Source organism: Phacochoerus africanus, chromosome 2 (genome assembly GCF_016906955.1).
Source record: "Phacochoerus africanus isolate WHEZ1 chromosome 2, ROS_Pafr_v1, whole genome shotgun sequence".
Lineage (NCBI taxonomy): Eukaryota > Metazoa > Chordata > Mammalia > Artiodactyla > Suidae > Phacochoerus > Phacochoerus africanus.
The window spans coordinates 123,676,003-123,698,123 of record NC_062545.1 but is presented as its reverse complement, the minus strand read 5'-3'; the positions used below and the strand labels follow the sequence as shown (position 1 = coordinate 123,698,123).

Here is a 22,121-nt window from a genome sequence, read left to right as displayed (position 1 = left end):
AGAATTGGCCTCAAAACTCCCCCTTATCACAATTCCCTAGCTACAGCAGACATCTTACTGTCAAGTTCACTGCCACATTGGGGCCTTTAGACTTTATTTGTCCAAGGTCTTGGTATGGCTATCTCCCTTTCAACTAAATCTCATCTCCTCAAGGGACCTTCTTTGGCTGCTTTACTTATTTAGTCATCTACTTTCAGATTTGAAGGATCATTTTAATTTTTTAATTGAATGAAAGATTATTTAATTCTATAGTGCTTTACAATTATCAAAAGTTCTTCAAATGTGATTTTCATATAACCTCATAATAACAGTTTTTTTTATCCCGTACCCCTACATTGTCCCTTCCCTCTTCCCTTTCCCTACTGGTAACTACTAGTTTGTTCTCTACATCTGTTAATCAGCTTCTTTTTTGTTTTATTCACTAGTTTGTTGTATTTTTTAGATTCTACATTTAAGTGATATCATATAGTACTTTTCTTTTTCTTTCTGATTTATTTCACTTTGCAAAATGCCTTCCAAGTCTATCCATGTTGCTATGAATGACAAAATTTCATTATTTTTATGGCTGAGTAGTATTCCATTGTATGTATGTACCACATCTTCATCCACTCATCTGTTTATGGACACTTAGATTGTTTCCATACTTTGGCAATTGTAAATAATGCTGCTATGAACATTGTGGTGCATATATTTTTTCAAATTAGTGTTTTAGGGGTTTTTTGATATTTACCCAGGAGTGGAACTGCTGGGTCATATGATAGTTCTACTTGTAGTTTGTTGATAAATCTCCATGCTATCCATAGTGGCTGCACCAATTTATATTCCTAACAAGAGTGTAAGAGGATTTCCTTTTCTGCACATCCTCAACACCATTTGTAATTTGTGTTGTTTGATGAAGCCCATCCTGACAGGTATGTGGTGATATTTCACTGTGGTTTTGATTGGCATCTCCCTGAGGATTAGTCATGTTGAGCATCTTTTCACATACCTGTTTGGACACTCTATTTAAAATCTTTCCTGGAGTTCCTGTCGAGGTGCAGTGGTTAACGAATCCGACTAGGAACCATGAGGTTGCGGGTTCGGTCCCTGCCCTTGCTCAGTGGGTTAAGGATCTGGCGTTGCCGTGAGCTGTGGTGTAGGTTGCAGACATAGCTCAGATCCCACGTTGCCGTGGCTGTGGTGTAGGCTGGCAGCTGTAGCTCTGATTAGACCCCTAGCCTGGGAACCAACATATGCTGCAGGAGCGGCCCTAGAAAAGGCAAAAAGACCAAAAAAAAAATCTTTCCCATCTCACATCCTATTTCTGTCTATCCTATTACCCTATTTTGGTTTCTTTGTTGCATTTATAACTACCTTAAACCATACTATTTATTAATATTTTGTTTATTGTCTTTCTTCCCCACTAGACAGTAGGCTCCTCAGAGCAGGGATTTGTCTGTCCTGCTCATTTCCACATCCCTAGTAATGTAGAACAATACTTGGTATATATTAGGGGCTCAATACATACTTTTTAAATGAATATTTGAATGGGCTAGTTACTTACATGGCTACTCATCCTACATGCTTAGCACATTTAGCTCTAGAGTTGCAGGGAGTAACAGTTCCACATGGCTACACCTGCCGGGAAGGCCAAAAAAACCTAGCAGGGATAACTGCAAAATATGAAAAGATGATAAGGATAGGATGAATCATTGCAGAGCAAAGGGTTACAGTTTAGAAAATAAAAGTGTTGTTCAGGAGTTCCCACTGTAGTGCAATGAGATCAGCAGTGTCTTGGGAGTGCTGGGACGCAAGTTCAATCCCTGGCCCAAAACAGTGGGTTAAGGATCCGGTGTTGCCACAGCTGCAGTCTAGGTCATAACTACAGCTCAAAAATGTGTACTTCTGACTTATATTTATTTATGGCTACAAGGCAAGAGGCACATCTCACAGGGTCATCAATTTCTTTCATAGCGTTACATTTCCAATTTCTGCATTATAATCTACATCATGAATGCAAGTTTTTGGTTGAAACAGTAAGTGAATCCTGCTGAATTCAACAATATTGAACATCTACTACATGTCAGGCAGTAGACTGAGCATTGAGAATAAACACAGTATGATTTCTGGCCTGAAGAGGTTCATAGTCAAGGGGAAAGCCTAAAATGGACTATTAAAGTGCTGGGCTTAACTCTAGTTTGGTGACATATACGCTATGGAAGTAAAAAGCAGGTAGCCATTGTTTTACCTTATTGAAATAGATATTGGTTCCATTTCTGATATTTTAGAGGCAAAGAGGATGGTAAAAAATCTTCTAATATAATCCTTCATTTCTCTCAGGCCTTCCTCAAATCCCAAAGTCTCTAGAATTTTCTGATCCCTGCATCTATCTAGGCGATTTTTTTTTTTTTTTTTTTTGTCTAAAGTAGACTCTGGTTTTCTCTACTAGGAAGATGAAAACGTTCTGCTAGAAAGTTTCCCTTTGAATTGCTTTCTGGAAAATACTCTACCTCATATGCTCCATTCAGCTTTGGGATGAAGTCTTTCTGCTTCAGAGCAATGACAAGCTGGCCTCACACACTCCTGAGCCCACTATGCTTTCTAGCTATCTGGGGGGTTCAGGCCTTATGGTTTTATCTGTAATCAGCAAATATATATCTAAATATGTTTGTGACAATCTCTCTTCTGAATTTCTTTCCTAGTCGCAAGAGCCACTGGAAATTATATTTCTGACATGATTATCAGTTGGGCGATTTTACCCCAGGGATGGTGGCCAATAATTAGGTACCATTTGAGTAGGACTTATATTAGTTTGACATTATCAGTGCCAGATTTGAAACTGAACATCCACAAATCTGCATGCCATTTCTTTTTCTTTTTCTTTTTTTTTTTTTTTTGTCTTTTTGCCTTTTCTAGGGCCGCTCCTGTGGCATATAAAGATTCCCAGGCTAGGGGTCGAATCGGAGCTGTAGCCACCGGCCTACGCCAGAGTCACAGCAACATGGGATCCGTGCCACGTCTGCGACCTACACCACAGTTCACAGCAACGCCGGATCCTTCACCCACTGAGCAAGGCCAGGGATCAAACCCACAACCTCATGGTTCCTAGTCGGATTCGTTAACCACTGCACCACGACGGGAACTCCTGCATTCCATTTCTAAGTATTTATGCTGTAACACTTTGCATTTATTTGCATAAGCTCTGCTATAATTTCTACCTTTTTAGACATCTCAAATTCTAAAATGTTCTCTACTTTAAAAGGCCCATATTGAACATTGTTTTCCTATCATTCTTTGTATCTCAATTCCAATGTTCTTTCCTCTTTACCCCTAGAAGAAGAGTGACAAAACAGATACAGAGAAAGGACAAAATTTGGAATGCAGAGGAAAAAAGAAGAAAACTCTGAAGATATCTGCCAAAACACAATGAAAGGGTGTCACCGATTGTCTGTATAGAAGAAAGAATGATAGCATTTCGATGCCAAGGCACCCACAAGAATTAAGGCCAAGGGCAAAAAACGGAAAAAAGTCTATGGAACTACTTTCTATAATGAAGGATCAGGTGAAAAAGAAAAAGCCGAACACAGAAAAGAGGACAGATGATGAGCAGTATTTCTCAAAGTGGAAAGTGCCATTGTAACACATTAATTACCAGATGGGGAACAAATAAAGGAAGCAAGGTCCCTTTTTCTATTTTTTTCTTTTTCTTGCTCTTACTGGAAAATTAGGCTCCACTATTTTTTAAAATATTAATCTATTTCCATCATCCAAGTTTCAGAAGCATCAAGTTAAAGAAGGCAAATTTCCATTGAAATGCTATACCTAACATCTTCCATAGACTTACCCCCAAACCTATTTGGTGGTAAATAGGTTTGGCAGAACTGAATCCTCAAGGAGATTAAATCTGGATAGTCCAGACTCTGCCAACAGAGACAATAAACACTATACGATACAGAGGTCAGTAATTGCCAGCAGATATCTAATAATTAAGTCTAGAAAGAAAAAAAAAACCTCAGCTCTCTCCTTTTGGCAGAAAGCTTTACTTTTATACATTTCAAAACTATTTACAGTTCATATGGTTTCCAGACTCACTCTCCAGAAGCAAGGGCACAGTTCCCTGCCTGGGTCTCTCAGCTCTGCATGTGTGATTTCTCAGGCAGCCAGCCAGTTGAACACTGGATTTCAAAATTAAACCATAAATTTAGCAGAGTGACTGGGGAAAGAATGTCTGAATACAAAAGCCTGGAAAGGGACAAGGTAACCAAATGAGGCGAGCTGGGTTAACAGGATTCATTAGCCAGGCAATTTGGAAAGTCCTACTGGGGGGAACATCTGACGCAGACACAAGGAAGCCCATCTCTGCATCTCTGTCCACAGGTCTAGGGCTGCCCAGGTTCCCACATTTCTTGTATTTCTGACATGCTGAAACATGGGGACAGCTGAGAAAGAGAAACAGTAAGCATTTCTATAAATGCTTCCTTGAGCTCTGTTAACTCAGAAATGAAGCCCAGGTGGAAGCCCTCATCTTCTCCGTTTCTTTAAGTCAGACTCAGTCCCATGCACGTTAAGGTGCAGCAACGTCCAGGAGACTAAGAGCATTTAGACTAAACACAGAGCCTTTAGACTAAAAATGGGTTTGGTATCCAGCGACCCCATAGTAGATGCCATTCTCCAGTGGCAATGGTAACAGACAATGATGGGCACAGAACATACAATACAAGGACACCTCCCCTTTTCCCATATTAGCTGCAGGGAAGAAGCGGGTAGGGAATACTAAAAAGATATTCTGATCTTGCTTCAAAATGATTTAATTCATTTAAATGCATGTGGTTCATCCATCACATGATTATTAAGCATCAGCTACATGTAAGACACTGTTCAGTAAGGTTATGGGAATACAGAGATTATTTCAGCCTCTAGTAACTCACAGTGGCTTGACAAACAGACAAGCACAGCAGGACAGCCCCTCTCCCACATCTATCCTGGCCATTTCCATTGGGTTTTCCTCCAAGCAGCAGGTGTAACCTTTTCCAAAGGCAAATTCTTCCAGAATTTTCTCTCTTGAGAAAAAACATAAAATCTCATTGTGGTCTTTAAGGCCCTGCAGAGTCCTACTTCTGGCAACAGTTCCAGCCTCGCCTCACACTGTTTTTCTCTCAGCCTTGCTCTTTGTGCTTCTGCCACTCAGTCCCTCCTAATCACATCCTCAACAGGGCCTTTGCACATGCTGCTCCCTTTGTCTGCAGTTCTTAACCCATCACCCCAACTTTTGTCTAATTAACTCCTAGTTGTCATAAATTCTCAGTTTAAATTTTCTACTTCCCCAGAGAACCCATTTTAAATTGTCTTACCTCTGTCCCTCATACATAGACAAAAAAATCTTTCTTTAGAATCATAATCTTTTTCTTAGCAACACTTGCCTTGACTTGTAATTACACTCTACTTAGCATGATTGCAGTAGTTCCCCCTTATCTGTGGTTTCACCTTCTGCAGTTTCAGTTACTTGTGGTCAACAACAGTCTGAAAATATTAAATGGAAAATTCCAGAAATAAATAATTCATAACTTTTAAATTGTGTGCTGTTCTAAGTAGCATAATGAAATCTTGCTCCATCCCACCTAGGACGCCAATCACCCCTTGGTCCAGCATATGTTGCCCTTTAGTCACTTGGTAGCCATGTAGCTCATCAGATCTCTGTCACAGTATTGCAGGGCTTGTATTCAAGTAATCACTACTTCACTTAATAATGGCCCCAAAGCACAAGATAGTGATGCTGGCAATTCAGATATTTCCTTACTGTGCCTAATTTATAAACTTTACCATAAGTATGTATGTACAAGAAAAAGCATAGCATATACAGGGTTTGGTATTATCCATAGTTTCAGGCATCCACAGGGGTGTGGGGGGGTGTCTTGGAATATATACCCAGGAGATAAGGGAAATCTACTGTATATATTAAATCTACCTAAATAATCTTCATGGTTGTAGAGACCATACCTATTTGGGTTCACTGCATTTCTATCACTGGCACACAATAAGCATCAAAAAATATAGACAAATAAATGAAAGGTAAGAAAACCATTATGACATTACATGGCTGGAAGGGACCTTGAAATTTCTGGCCCAATGGAACTCACATTTCAATGTGCATAAGAATCCCATGGGGTGCTAATAGAGTTCTATCCCAGATTCAAAGATTTTCATTCATGAGGTCTGATAAAGTGCCCACACATCTGGACTTAAAGTGATTTAGCAGCCAGCTCTCATGCTGCCCCCAGAGCTCACTGGGAGAAGCACCAATATGGTCCAGTAATGCTCCCGGAGGCTGATGAAGGGCCACTACTGAGAGTAAGAGGGCAACTGAGGGCACCTGCTCTGGGGCCCCAATTACACTAGTATATGTACTATCTGTTGGACTTCTGTATAAGATTTCTTTTGAAAGGGGTATGTTGATTGGAAAATGGTTTTAAATTACTGGTATCCAACTCCCTTTTTTTAATCGATGAGAAAACTGAGATCCTCAATCCTCAGTCACACAGCCAATTAGTGACAGAGCAGGGACGAGATATCAGCTTACTGACACTAAACTGATGGGCTTTCCCCAATACCCTCCCGCCTTGTAGGCTAGAAAGATACAGAGGTTCTTACTACTGTATCATCCAACAGTCCTTAATGAGCAGCCTACATATGACAAGGACAGTCATGGCTGGACCTCATCTTATCAGAACACATAGTTGATATATGGTAAAGAGGTGAAGGAGTTAATCTCTTTGTATTTTTCATCCAGCAGGTTCTTAGCCTCTTGTGCAATAAACCTATGAAGAGTCAGTCCTCCTTTGTGACTTGTACCCTCCCCTAATTCTCTTCTGCTCCCCCTACCCTCTCATCATACCATTCAATTGGCTCTTCAATGGATGATCTTTGCTGGGAAACATTTCTTCCATGAGTTATTCTGAGATAATGATATCTCTGCTACTAGCCTCCCCAAAACTTGATTTAGGGACCTTCCATGCATGTTCTCCCAGAGCACCTCCTGCTCCAAATCCTACAAAGGTTTTCAACCACTTGGCATGGGTTTGTCTTCAGAACCTGTATACCAAAAACAATTTTTTAAAAGCTGCACATTCTTAATGAGATGGGTCATTTTGCTCACTCATTTTACCTGTGAGAAAAAACAATGAAGTGTGAAAGTTACCTGGCAATTCTAGAGATAAACCTATTATATACAATATACATATGGCTGCATTCTAATGAGGACAGAAATTACATTTTATTTAACTCTGCATCCTCAGCGTATAACATTCTGCCTGACACCTAGGAGGCATTTAATAAATGTGTACTAAGTGAAAAAAATTTTTAAATGAACAAAGAACCTCTGATTAAAAGCATTAGTCTCCTAGGCCCACTATAACAGAATCCCACAAACTAGATTTTAAAATAGTAACTCTATTCCCTCACAGTCCCATGGGCTAAAAGTCCAAAATCAAACTGTCTATAGCCTGGTACTCTCCCTAGAGGCTCTAGAGAGCCATGTGTTCCCTCAGCCCATCCAGCTCCAAGTAGCCTCAGGCATCCTTGACCTAAAACTCCAATCTCTGCCTCCATCTTCTTCCCTGCTCCTCTCTTATGCACTTGAGACTGGATCACCAGGATGATCTCATCTCAAGATCCTTAAGTTAATCATATAGGCAAAGACCCCTTTTCCTTTTCATGGCCACGCCTGTGGCATATGGAAGTTCCTGGGCTAGGGGTCAAATCAGAGCTATACCACAGTCATGGCAACACCGGATCCCAAATGCACCTGTGACCTGTACTGCAGCTTGCGGCAATGCCAGATTCTTAACCCACTGAGTGAGGCCAGGTAATGAATGCGCATCTTCATGGACACTATGTCGAGTTCTTAACCCACTGAGCCATGACAGGAACTCTTCTTTTCCCAAATAAGATCACACACATAGATTCCATTGGACTTATTGGGGGAGGGGGGCATTCAAACCATGATGATAGAGTATAGTATAATCTCCATTATCTTTTAAATAAATACTGTGGGATGAGTAGAGAAGAAAAAGAAGAGGAGAAAACAAAAATGGAGGAGAAAAGGGAGCAATAAAATGCCTTCACAAGTTCCACTCTAGACAGGGGAATCAAGAGAAATGTCTCCAATTTCTTTATACTCTTAAGTTTTCTTTGTATTCTACCCACAAAAGACAAAAAAAAATATGCCAATCTAAAAATGCATGGGTGGAACAAACCCACTGAGATTATCTCAGGAGATCTAAAGCAAAACGACCTTGTTGTAGAAATGTGTACACAGTTAATCAAGTAGTTAACTGACAAATGCTGTCAAAACAAATGTTTGGTTTGGTATAGACAACCAATGAGCTCCAACTGAAACCAAATTTCTCACTATATTAGGATCCCTTTTAGCTTTCAGATTTTAAGATCTTAAAAAGGCTTTACCTTATTAATGTTCTAACATCTCCAAGGCCTCTGTGGTTTAGGGTTAGGTTTGCTTTTTCAAAAGATATTCTAGAGCTCTCCCTATGTCAATGGAGAAGAGATGCATAAACCTATTTTTGAAAAAGAGAACAAAGTTTTAAATGTTACATACAATGTGGTGTATTTTTAACTTCTGCTCTCACTTCAGTTAAGTGCATCCTAGCTACAGAAGAGCCTGCTATTTTAGTGAGAAGCTGCGATGGGTTTGAGTTCATAACCAAGGAAGAACCAAATTACCTTGAGCAATAACAGGGAGGTAAACAAGAGAGGCCCCAGATACTGAGAGAAGGAGACTAGAGTCAGCTCCACTGAGCACTGAATGGGGCAAGGACAGATGACAAAGGCCAGCAGCAGAGAAAGAATTTGGGGGAGGAAAAATGTTAAAATGGGATTTCACACTGTTTGCTATGGAGTTTGTGAAATAAACATCCTCATATATATCTACTCCACCAAGTCTTCAATAAACTCTACCTTGTTCTCTAATGCTCTGATCTAGGGGGTTCTTTAAGGGCACTCTAAGAGGAGAAAAAGGGAGCAGTTAACAGCTAACATTTGGGTTACATAAACTTTAAAAGAAATTAGGAATCTAATATCCAGCACAAATGAACATCTCCTCAGAAAAGAAAATCAAGGACTTGGAGAAAAGACTTGTGGCTGCCTGATGGGAGGGGGAGGGAGTGGGAGGGATCGGGAGCTTGGGTTTATCAGATACAACTTAGAATAGATGTACAAGGAGATCCTGCTGAGTAGCATTGAGAACTTTATCTAGATACTCATGTTGCAACAGAACAAAGGATGGGGGAAAAAAATGTAATTGTAATGTATACATGTAAGGATAACTTGATCCCCTTGCTGAACAGTGGGAAAATAAAAAAAATTTTTTTTAATTAAAAAAAAAAAGAAATTAGGAGTAGTTCCCGTCATGGCACAGTGGTTAACAAATCCAACTAGGAACCATGAGGTTGTGGGTTCGATCCCTGCCCTTGCCCAGTGGGTTAAGGATCCGGCATTGCTGCGAGCTGTGGTGTGGGTCGCAGACACGGCTCGGATCCTGCATTGCTGTGGCTGTGTCGTAGGCTGGTGGCTACAGCTCCGATTTGACCCCTAGCCTGGGAACCTCCACATGCCACCAGAGCAGCTCAAGAAAAGGCAAAAAGACAGACAGACAGACAGACAGACAGACAGACAGACAGAAGAAAGAAAGAAAGAAAGAAAGAAAGAAAGAAAGAAAGAAAGAAAGAAAGAATTAGGAGATGCCACTGAAAAAAAGCCCATGTGCAGGGTTTTGAAAATGCTATAATTTCCTGTTATTTCAGGATTCACCTCATTTGGAGAAATAGTCACCCTTTAGAAATTCAACACTTAAAAAAATGTATTCATGCAATATAATAACTGATTACCATGGAAAACCATTTATAAGAACTATGACAATGTCATGGCTCACATATAGAAATCAGCCCATTGGCAAATGGACCCTTCCATCCTTAAGCTGACATGCAGAATAGCCCAAAAAATGATCAATCCAAGGCTGAAAAAACTGAATTTATTGAGGGTGAAACTATTTTTGAAATACTTTTACTGTGAGTTAGTGGTATGAGCTATAATTACATTAACTTTAAACTATTTCCACTGAGTCAGAAAAGCACTGAGACTATGCCCATTAACTTGCTTCTGAATTCATTGTTATTTAAGCCTGTAATAGTCTGTTTTATTAATATTGTTTTTAAAAAGAAGAGCCAAGATTTTCCTTTCAAATGTGTGCATCCATAGAGACTTTGCATAGCTGTCCCCTAGATCCAATGGTACCATCATAAACATAAATTATCTAGGTGGGCTGGAAATTAAAAAAACAAAAACAAAACAAACACCTGAGTTGGGGCTCTGCCTTGTGTTTAACCACAGAAGTCTCCACTCCCACTGCAAACCCACAGACCCAAATGAAGATGAGACAACACAATTCAGGGTTCCACTGTTCTCCCAGGTAATCAATGGAATCCTAGAACCTTGTATGTTCCCACTCCCCCACTTATAACATACACACAGACACACCAAATTTCAGCTCAGTGATCTTGGGTATTTTTTGTTGAGGGAGCTCAATGAGCCAAAAGAGCTTATGTAATAAGAGTAACAACACACTCTTAACCAAGACCAACATTTCGGCTCAAATCCAACAATGGGCAACATCCTACATTATTACCCCTCTCCTGCCTAAGTTATTGCCAAGAATTCAACAGCAAATGATAGCTCTTTTGACCCTAGGACTATGTACCTCTAACCTGGAAGGACAAAGATGGGAAGAGCTCCTTCATAGGTGCCTAAAGGATCTGCTAGCACTCCTGAATCACCACCCAAATTTACTCTAGGAACTCTGCAAATCAAAACTGATGCATCTCCTTTACATATGAGTGCTATATAGCTAGTAATTATAAAATAAAACTTGTATTCAAACTGTTTCAAATTATTGATGTTTGGGAATTTACATGTGTCACTAATACATTATTTAAAGCAGAACATTTTGGGGGTTTTTTCATGTTACGCTATGATTAAGAAAAGATAAATCTGAAACTTGGTGGTGGTCTGACAGGAAATACTTGTCTCAAGAAACTCTCATGTTTGATGGAACTGAAACCTCCCAGGTTTTAGTTAATAGGCCAACCTGGTTCTGCTCACACATAAACCCTAGAGTCCAGGAGTTCCTGTCATGGCTCAGTGGTTAATGAATCCGACTAGGAACCATGAGATTGTAGGTTCGATCCCTGGCCGCACTCAGTGGGTTAAAGATCTGGTGTTGCCATGAGCTGTGGTGTAGGTTGCAGACGCGGCTTGGATCCCACGTTGCTGTGGCTCTGGCAAAGGCCAGCAGCTACATCTCTGATTAGACCCCTAGCCTGGGAAATCCATATGCTGTGGGTGCAGCCCTAGAAAATACAAAAATAAAAAAAATAATAAAAAATAAAAATAAACCCTAGAGAGTCCAATAAAATTTGCTGTCAGTAGACTGAGCAATAATATATCAGGTTCTAATGACTTAGTATAGGAAATAACAGGTTCAAAATAATCATTCCAGGTGGATTTTATAAAATGTATCACAAAAACCCAGTCTTACAGAAAAGGTTAACTATCAATTTGGAAAGATAAAGAAATTATACTTTAAAATTAAAAACAGCCTAAATATCAAGCCCATGGAGAAATGGTTATATGAATTCCAAGACACAAACTCAACAGAATGTTATGTAGCCCTTAATAATTAGATATATAAAGATGAAAGAGACTGGGTAAATGGTAATGCTATGATGTGAAGTAAAAACAGGAAGATAAATACACACATACATATACAATTATGAGAAATCTTGGCATAGGAAAAAAGACAGTGGAAATTCAAGAAAATAGCAACAAAAATTACTTTCAAATAGTGGAAACATGAATGTTAATTTCTTCCTTCTACTTTTACCTAATTTCCAAATTTCTCCTAAGGGACAGATGCTACTCCTGTAATAATAATTTTTAAAACCATATATTAAAGAAAAAAATGTAACACTTTTCTATCCCAATATCCAATGGGAGTTATCATTCAAGCTGGAAATGTTGATTAAACCAAGAGAAAATCTGCTCCTCCTGAAATAATCTATTTGTTGGCATAATTATGCAGCATCTAGGAATGCCAAACATGAAGAGTGCAGACAACACCCCACAGTAGGAGTTCCCGTCGTGGCACAGTGGTTAAAGAATCCGACTAGGAACCGTGCAGTTGCAGGTTCGATCCCTGGCCTTGCTCATTGGTTTAAGGATCCGGCATTGCCGTGAGCTGTGGTGTAGGTCGCAGACGCAGCTCGGATCCCGCATAGCTGTGGCTCTGGCATAGGCCAGCGGCTACATCTCTCTCTGATTCAACAACCCCTAGCCTGGGAACCTCCACATGCCATGGAAGCGGCTCAAGAAAAGGCAAAAAGACCAAAAAAAAAAAAAAAAAAGCACCCCACAGTAAAGAAAGCCCTTGTTTCTCCTATATATACAGTTTCCAAATGAAAAATGAAAAATTATTGAAGAAAATTGATAGGAACAGTTCTGTGAAAGAGCTTGGGAGATGTAAGCCAGGGATACCAAGGCTCAGGAAAGTATAAAGCTAATGTGTTATACCAAGAGCAGCTGCCAAGTAGAGGAGTCAGGGAAACATTCCACCTGAAAGAGGGATGCGTGCACTGGAGCATCTGAGCTCAGACTGTCCTAATTCAGAGTGCAAGTTCAGAAGATGTTAGGGGAGTAGAACTACTAAGGAAAAGTAGCACAGACTCTATTTGTTTGCAGGCAGCAAAATGCAACAGAGAATCCTGAGCTGAGAATCTGGAGGCCAGGCTCGCAGCAGAGTTCATTTGCTTCTCTTTTCAGTTCTTGCACCTGTAACTAAGAGCAAAGCAACCCAAGAGAAATAGAACGTGAGCTGCAAACATGGACCACAAAGGGAACTTTAAATTTTCTAATAGCCACAGTCAAAAAAAGTTTTTTAAAAGGTAAATTTAATGTTAATGTTTTATTTAACCCAAGATATGCAAAATTATAATGTCAATATGGAATCTAGATGAAACAAATTATTGCAACCTATCTTACATTCTCTTTTTGGTACAAGTCATCGAAATCTGGTATAAACTTACAACACATATGAATTTGGATCAGCCTCATTTCAAGGGCTCTGGAGCCACCTGAGGCTAGCAGCTACCTCACTGGGTAGCAGAAGGTTTCTACACTCCTCTCCTTGTCCAAAATCCACATGACCAGAAAGGTTGATGGGACAGAAAAACGAAAATTGAAAGCTGCATAAATAGGTGAAAGTCAGTAAATGATTCAGCACTGAGGACAACCGAAGGAACAGGGAAAGAAATCAAAGACAAAAATGATAAAAATTAAAATTTGAATTTCTGAAGGAAAGAAAAACATGGCAAGGCAGTTACTTATTGGCCACATGTTTGACCATAAAATGCGGCCTTATTACAGAAAAAGATGTAAATCAGCATTACAGAATCATTTTTTTGTGAGAACTTATGTGAAGCATTATGCTTACCATTTTAAAAAATTAAGAGAATTCCTTCCTTTGGATGTCTTTTAAAATTAGAGAGAGAGAGAGGCATAGAGAGGCATAGAGATAGATGTCTGGATAAAGAGATGGCTTTGAAGAGAAGTTGTCGATTCATAGTAGAATCATTTTGGAAACTTTAAAAAAAAAACACCAGGGCTTCAGCTTCAAGCCCCTATTTACTTACTCTGGGTGTGCCGGGGGCACTGATCCAACATGCAGCCAAGGCTGAGGGCATCGGATCGATCAAACGACCCAGCACAAAGTTTCAGGCTCCCTCACATAGCCCCTCACCTGCCCAGGTGCTCCCATGGTGACTGAGGATGTTAGCCTGAGCTGAGGAGCCCTCTGGAGAAACACTGAGAATCTACCATTATGCAGTCCACAGACTCAGTCAGCAACCAGCATCTCATAGTCCCAGAGAGAGTGTGCACTTCTTACCCGGCACTCACGGTCATTTCCACATTATGGAATCTTTCAGTCCTACTTAGTATTAAAACGGAAGTCACCAAAAGATTTGATCAAAGGCTAATTCAATGCCTATTTCTTAAGCATGTTCACATTTCATAACAGATTGCAGATGGAGAAGACTGGTCCTGATTTAAAAGGAATATAAGTAATCAAACCAAAAATGTGAAATTGAAATGGAAGGCTCTAAAGGAAGGGTTTTGTTTCTCTAATTATTTAGTGGCTCAGGCTTACAATGTTCATTAGCTTACACAATGCTAAGAACATAGATGATTAATGCTCCAGGCACTAAACATGAGAATATATATATGTGTGTGTGTACATATATATATGTGTGTGTGTGTTTATTTACATATATATTACATTTAGCTAAACTACATATATATTATACAATTATTTTTATATTTATATAACTGTATACCAAACCCTTCAAATGCAAAATAAATACAGAGATAGAATCAGACCACCAAGTCTACACTTAAACATCGTGTAGCGAATGGTTAGAAGTCGAATTTAGGCTCTTACTTGCCATAGAACCCTGGACAAGTCACTCACTTTCTAGGCCTTGATCTCTCCATCTCTAAAAAGAGACACTATTTTTGCCCACATCTTGGGGTTTTATGAGATTTAAAAGTAGCAGCACTGGAGCCCACAGGTGGAAGTTGCTCAATAAATATGTGTTGAAAGTGAATGTAGTTCCTCGCTTCTGAGAACAGGAGATGGGAGAGCTGAAGGCCAGAAAGAAAGTTAACTGCCCAGAGTCACACAGTGATCACTTACATAGACCAGGTTTCCTGACTGGTGCTTTCATAGTACCTCCCCTCAGGGATCTCCTCCTCAAGGCTGACATGCCTCCCCTCCCTCCGGGACAAGCGGATGATGGCTCCTGCCCCAGAACGAACCTCAATCCAAGCCCTCTGCCAGAAGCAAACAGGGAAGTCCAAGTGCCTAGATTACCCACCCCAGTGTGACACCCACCTTCAGCAACATCTGGACTCCTCTGATCCCTTTCACGCTTTTTACTTTATTCCTGCATCATGACCCACACATGCCCAATACAAACCCCAAAGCACTTTCCATTGACATTAATTCATGGGATTAAGTATGCATTAACTACTGTCTTAGATCTCCTTCTCTAGAAGCAGATCCTGAGATGAGGATTCATATGCAAGTAGTTCATTAGGAAAGCACTTCTGGGAAAAACTGGTAAGGAAGATGAGAAGCAACCCATGGAAGAGGAAGAAGCCATGTAAGGTATGACTGCAGGCAGAGTCCCAGGCTCAGTCTGATTTCAACAAGCACTTGGACTGTACATTACACCTCAGAGTTTGTCCAACTTGAGGCAGGGGCATTGCTCTTTCTTATTCTTGCACAAGTTGGTCATTGGTTCCAGCAGTCCAAGGGCAGTGCTATGAAGAAAGTAGCAGGTGCAAGCACTTTGAGGAAATGCTGACAGGGCCTGCAGGTGAGCACAGGAAGAGAGCAGTGGTCTGGACAGACCCCTAACAGCATCCTTGGCAACCACCAGCCCCGAAGGAAGACTCGAAGCTCTCTGGGCTATCTCAAATCTAAGCCCATTTGATCCCTCCAGCTCCTCAAATTCCAAGAAGTGAAAAGCCGGTCCCCATAGACTGAGTAAATTCTGTGAAGGTCACAACCCCAGGCACTGGAATTGGCTAGGAATGGGACTCAGCAAAGTTTTACAGATCAAGCTCCTCTGGTAGACTGCCCTCTCAGGAAGAATATTTGTTACTTCTCAGTTTGAAAATTCAGCAGATACTGAACTAGGCTCAAGGGACACAGACACGATCAAGAGAGATGCCCTAACTATCATACTAAATGAAGTTAGTCACACAGTGACAGACAACATCATATAATATCACTTATATGTGGAATCTTAAAAAAAGGATACAAATGAACTTATTTGCAGAATAGAAAGAGACTCACAGACTGAAAAATCTGTGGTTACCAAAGGGGTCAGGTGGATGTGTGGGAAGGATGGACTCGGGGTTTGGGATTGGCATATGCACACTGTAGTAATGCAATTACTGGCCAGTGAGGACCGGCTGTAGAGCACAGGGAACTGTGATCATCTATGTGGGAAAAGAATCTGAAGGACAATGGATAAGTGTTTATATATGACTGAATCACTTTGTTGTAAAGAAGAAATTATTACAACCTTGTAAATCAACTATACTTCCAAAAAAACTTTAAAAAGAAATAATAAAAGAAAAAAAGAGGGCTGCCCTAGAAGAGCTCACAATAGTGGGTCATCTTACAAATGGAAAAATCTTGCCTGATTCTTAACTGAATCGTAAAGAATACTCCATCCCCATTGATAGGTGCTTCCCCCTTCAACTTTACAGGATCAACAACAATGCTTTTCAAAATATCACTCCATATCAAAGTAGAAAGAGATGCTACCTCATAAGAAACTGACAAAAAAGCTAAAAGAAATCACAAGAAAGTAAGACCAATGCTACTTCTAATAATAACAACGGTGAGAGCAAACACATGTGGGACACATATAATCATCAAGTTTCTGAGTGTCTAGGGTAATAGATTGTTCCCATGGCCTCCAGGCAGAGCCTCTGAAATAGCACTACTTAAATATTGCCACAAAATTTAACTGGTAATTTGAGAGACATTAAAAAAATATACTCAGGCCATTAGTTCAAATTCATTATGTAATTGTACATATTTTTAACATACTTCATATGAGATGATATCTCAAAATAATGAAACTGATTATCAAACATCCTTTGGGGAATTAGTCAGATCATATTAATGTCAGAACTGCAAGGCTAAAGAAAATCAAGATAGGCAACAGTCCACCTCAAAGTTACACACCACATCAGCTTACAAAGAGTCATCACCTCTTAAAAACTTACTCAAGACCATGGAATTATTCAACGTCAGGACTAAACTCAAGTCTCTCTCTGAGTATAAAACTAATGCTTTTAAACACCATGCTATAGTGGACACAATTCAAAATCTGCTGACATGGAAATGAACCACATGGTTCCAGGCATCTTTACGATTTATCCGTAACATGCCAGAATCACACTTTCAGAGGCTCTGTTTCTAAAACTGTGGTTTGAGATTAAGATCATTTTCCTTCACTGTGCATTTAACACCATTTTAAAAAATAATCCAATAAAAGAAAAACTATATGTATTCATTACACTATTAACAGTCAATAGTTACAAAAAAATTAATTTCTTTAATACTATTAGTTATTGTCTAGACTACCTAGCCCCTCTGGATATCCATTTTCTTGGAATTTTCCATTTCACACAATTAATTTGTTTTATGATATTTCCTTTAAAAACTACATTCTTCACAGTATCCGAATGTTTCAAAATCATCAGCAGATGTGATTGACTGTCAGATTAAAGTTCGCTGTTACAAATTTACTTTGCCAGATGTTACTATTAGAATAAAAAGGACAAAGAGAGTAAGAAATATTTAAATGAAGGTTTGAAATTTACCTTTTTGCTAAGTTTTCTAGGGGTGTTTTTGCTGTTGTTTGTGTGTAAATATATGTTTTAAACCATTTCATATTCAAGAACCAGTCCCAAAAATATTTGTTGACGTATGAATTTAACAGCAATTAAAATTCTGTTTTCCATCATGTTCTATCACAAGGGACTGGATAGAACATGATGGAAGATAATATGAGAAAAAAGAATGTATATTTATATATGACTGGGTCACTTTGCTATACAGCAGAAATTGACAGAACATTGTAAATAAAGCATACTTTAATTATAAATGTGTGTGTGTGTGTGTGTGTGTGTGTGTGTGTGTGTTGTGAGAGTTCCTGCTGTGGCGCAACAGGACAGATAGTGTCTCTGTAGCACCAGGACACAGGTTTGATCCCCAGCCCAGCACAGTGGTTTGAGCATCCAGCATTGCCACAGCTGTGACATAGGTCACAACCTCGCCTTGGATCTGATCCCTGGCCAGGGAATTTCATATGCCGTGAGGCAGCCAAAAAACAAAGAAAAAAAAATCAATCTGTGTTGCAGTGGATAATCCATTCTAAATTCAATGGTCAAGAATACAATGTAATGTTAAAGTTTCTCTAGCAATAGTCCCAGAAATTAGCAAGTCAGATAATTCAAATACTTATTAAACATCTCCTATGTACAAGACATCATGCATGTGCCAGTCCTAAATAATATTCGATCTAGAAATGAAGAAATAACAACAACATGTCTGTGTTCCACAAAGGAAACTCCCAAGGAATTTGAAGTAGAAATTGAGTAGCACAATCATTTGCTGAAAATAATTTTTTTAAAAAAGAGCCATAAATATACAAAGACCTTACACTGCATTTTTTAATAAAGGGGAAAATAAGCATATGTTCGATTAAAAGATAAAGCTACCAATTGTCAAGACCTGTTTTGTGACCAGAAATCTTAAAAATAGCACCAAGAATATATTTCTTACTTGCTGTCGATGAGCACTTCAGATTGCCGATTATTCACTTGATTATCGCTCTTGTGGCGAAACTGAAAATCAACATGTTTGTGAAAAAAAACATGTTAAATCATACTTTGTCAACACAAACAGTGGCATGAAAATACTTTGAGTTCACAGGTTTGGACAATATCACTATCAGTCTAAAATGAGCACGGTTTATACTTACCTTGGACCCAGCTCCATGGGCTCTTAAGTCTGAATCAAGACCCTTCTTCTAAACCTCATTCTGGGTGTCACCCCTGGACAAGTCTAGCCACACACTCTTCCAATTCCCAAACAATTTCAGTTACTTCTAAGACAATGTGCCCTTTACTCTGCTGCTTAGTTCCAGAGAAAACCATACATTAATTTTGATGTCTTCACCAAGGAGTGGGGGCTTCCATTTCTCTCACATATGTGCTCAATACTTTACTGGAACATCATTCATTCTGTTTTATGGATTTCTTTGAAGTCAAGCAATTACTTGTAACAACATATATTTCTATTCTCCAGAAATGCTAATTGTTAACAGTGATCTTATGAAATACTGAACATTTAGAACAAAAATCGAAATACAATACTGAACCACACTTGGGGTAGATTTATGTTTTTATGCCCAAGTGATCCTATTTCTTATTTTATATTCCAGTAATGTAAATAAATAACTTATATTGCTTAGAATGTACTATTATGAGTCCTTCACTAAACTTATAAATTAGCAGCCATTCAGGTAAGACTTTGTACATGAACTGTCAAGACCAAGTAGTAACAGACTAAGAGAGAGATAAGACGTTATTTCAAACACTTAGCCTAAATGCCCAAATGAACCCCCAAATGCCCAGGGGGTTGGATCAGGAGATATGAAATTTTGATTTCATAGATTATAATCATCAAGTTATTACTTTTTCCTTTTTTTTTTGTCTTTTGTCTTTTTAGGGCCACACCAGCAGCATATCAAAGTCCCCAGCTAAGGGATTGAACCAGAGCCACAGCAATGCCAGATCCAAGCCACATCTGCCACCTACACCACAGCTCATGGTGCCACTGGATCCTAAACTCACTGAGCGAGGCCAGGGATCAAACCCACGTCCTCATGGATACTAGTTGGATTCACTTCTGTTGTGCCACAGAAGACTCTTATTTTTTCCTTTAAAAAAAAAAAGAAAAAACTCGTAGTACTATATCAATATCACAATACATAAATTGTTTCAACCAGCCCTTCTCTTATGCAACATTCCTCCCAAATTCATCCCAGTTTTTCTATTATGCTATGCCCAGTGTATATAATTACAATGATTGCCAGGGATAAGTTAATGAATATTAGGAGGGAAAAATAAGATACTTAGCATTTGTTAACCAAAAAAGAATTCATAATATTGGTAGAGGAGTAAAGTAATTCAGCCTATCATTGGCATGCAAATGTCTCTCCACCGAGAGAACAATAGAAATGGAAACATTATTTTGTCAGAATACATAATTTAACAGGGGCGGATATTCTCTGCTTGTACCTCCATATCTATACTCCATCATTCTCCACTCTGCCCTGGCCAGGGGAAGCTGACACATTTAATCCCTGCCCTTTGCCAGTTGATTAGGCTCGGCCAAGAGGTAGTACTGACAGAAAGTCATGGGGCCAGCTGAGAGTGAAATAAGGTATGTATTCCCTGGCTTCTTTTGAACTCGGTGAGCAGTAGCTGCTTCCTCTACAGACAGCCCTCAAGTGCAACTACTGGTCTGGTAATTGTTTCCTCCCTTTGCACCTTCAGGCCTAGAAGTAGTATTGCCACCTACACTGCTGCCCTATATACAACCCTTTTAATAATCCCTTCATTATTAATCTTTCTCTAATCTACTCCCATTCCAAGGTGACATCTGTTTCCTGCCAAGACCCTGCAGTATAAATATATTCCGTGGTGGGAGCTCCTGTCATGGATCAGTGGAAATGAATCTGACTAGTATCCATGGGGACACAGGTTCAATTCCTGGCCTCGTTCAGTGGGCTAAGGATCTGGCATTGCCATGAGCTGCGGTGTAAACCAGTAGCTGTAGCTCCAATTCGACCCCTAGCCTGGAAACCTCTATATGCCTCAAGTGCAGCCCTAAAAAGATTAAAAAAAAAAAAAGACATTCAGTTATTAAACCAACACGCATATTATCACAAAAATAAAAGAATGCTCAAGCATTAACTGCAGTAGAAACAAAAGAAGACTTGGGTCACATCTGTATCTAACCTGAAAATAGTCCCCTAAATTGACTAGCTAGCATCATAGGAAAGGACCAAGCAGTTCACCACCTGAAAGCTGAGTGGCTCACTCTCTGGGTCTCAGGATGGCGTCACACCCTCATTTCTGCTCATGCTTTTCAAGGGGTCTTGGTATCTGGATGGACTAGAAATGGAAATCACAAGCATGGGCTCAGAAGAGATGTAAACCTGTCTGTCATTGGCCTACAGATGGCTATTGTGGCTAGGGCACAGGTGGTCACCTAGGGTGAGAACTTCTCTGGATTTAGAATGTTTGGTTTGCCCAAGACTGGGTTTTAAATCTTTGAATTTGAATGACTTCCTCTGGATTATGGAGACTTCAAAACTCTCTATTGTCTTACAGTCATTTATGTTAGTTGCCTGACTTCTAAAGCTATCTGATTTTTGAACTACTGGTACAATGAGCAGAGGATGTGAAAATGCCTCATGTCTACCAATTTCCACAACTTAAACAAAGATTCAAGATATGAGATAAATAACACTTCCCTGGATGGAAGCATGTTTGTGTATCAATTTTGGTCTTATCACTAATTGGTTTTGTAATTATTAGCAAGTCCTTAGTTCTTTGTGGGCTTTAGTTTCCTCATGTGTAAGATAAGGGAGTGAGTCTAGTTATTGAAGCCCCCTTGCCATTATCATAAAAAGGCCCCGGTTCTATGACACTTATATTAGTCATCAAACAAGCAGCAAAAGAGTTTCATATGGTATTGGCCAAAAGAGCTCCATACAAAAATTTCAAATGGGAGTTCCCACTGTGGTACAGTGGGTTAAGAATCCAACTTCAGAGGCCTGGGTTGCTGCAGAGGCCTAGGTTCAATCCTGGCCCAGCATAGTGGGTTAAAGGATCTGACATTGCTGCAGCTATGGCATAGGTCACAGCTATGGGTCAGATTCAATCCATGGCCTAGGACCTTCCATGTGCCACAGGTGTGGCCATAAATTAAAAAAAAAAAAAATCAAATGGATCTCAATTTTCTACTTCTGAGAGAGAGATCAGAATTGAAATTGAGACCTCAGGAATGCTCAAAGGGAAATACTTACATAGTCATCTGTGGCATCTTTGACAGCTGTCATAGTTACCACCAGGACCAAAGGCACAATGGTGGTAAACCATGTCAAGGAGGAAATTTCTGGAATCAGCTAAAACAAATATTTCAAGTCATTTAGGGCTTTGAAATTTAGTAAATGTAGCTTTCAATTTTTGCCATTTAATTTTAAACACTATCAAAATTAATGAAATATTCAGTTGTTTTCACAAATACAAAACAATGTTCAATAATTTAAGTGTTTATACTCGGATATAAGATGCATAGAATAGAGAGAAGCATTACCGAAACAGTTTTCAGACTGCCTGACAAAAAATTAAATTTTTATAGC

General features: G+C 39.4%; 1 protein-coding gene across 7 annotated transcripts in view; it reads right to left on the bottom strand.

The window, feature by feature from the left end:
• ATP8B4 (ATPase phospholipid transporting 8B4 (putative)) overlaps positions 1–22,121 on the bottom strand; it is a 256,893-nt gene that overhangs the window by 159,119 nt on the left and 75,653 nt on the right. For 6 of the 7 annotated variants that reach the window (XR_007133091.1, XM_047766387.1, XM_047766390.1 and 3 more), the window contains 2 exons: positions 21,786–21,884; positions 18,470–18,531 (listed from right to left, as the gene is read on the bottom strand). Coding sequence is in view for 5 of the 7 variants with exons in the window: in XM_047766387.1 (XP_047622343.1) it covers positions 18,470–18,531; positions 21,786–21,884 (161 nt within the window). In the remaining 2 variants the exon portion in view is untranslated. Of the gene's footprint in view, positions 1–18,469; positions 18,532–20,774; positions 20,869–21,785; positions 21,885–22,121 lie in introns of all 7 variants that reach the window. The other variant, XM_047766392.1, reaches the window with a different exon arrangement.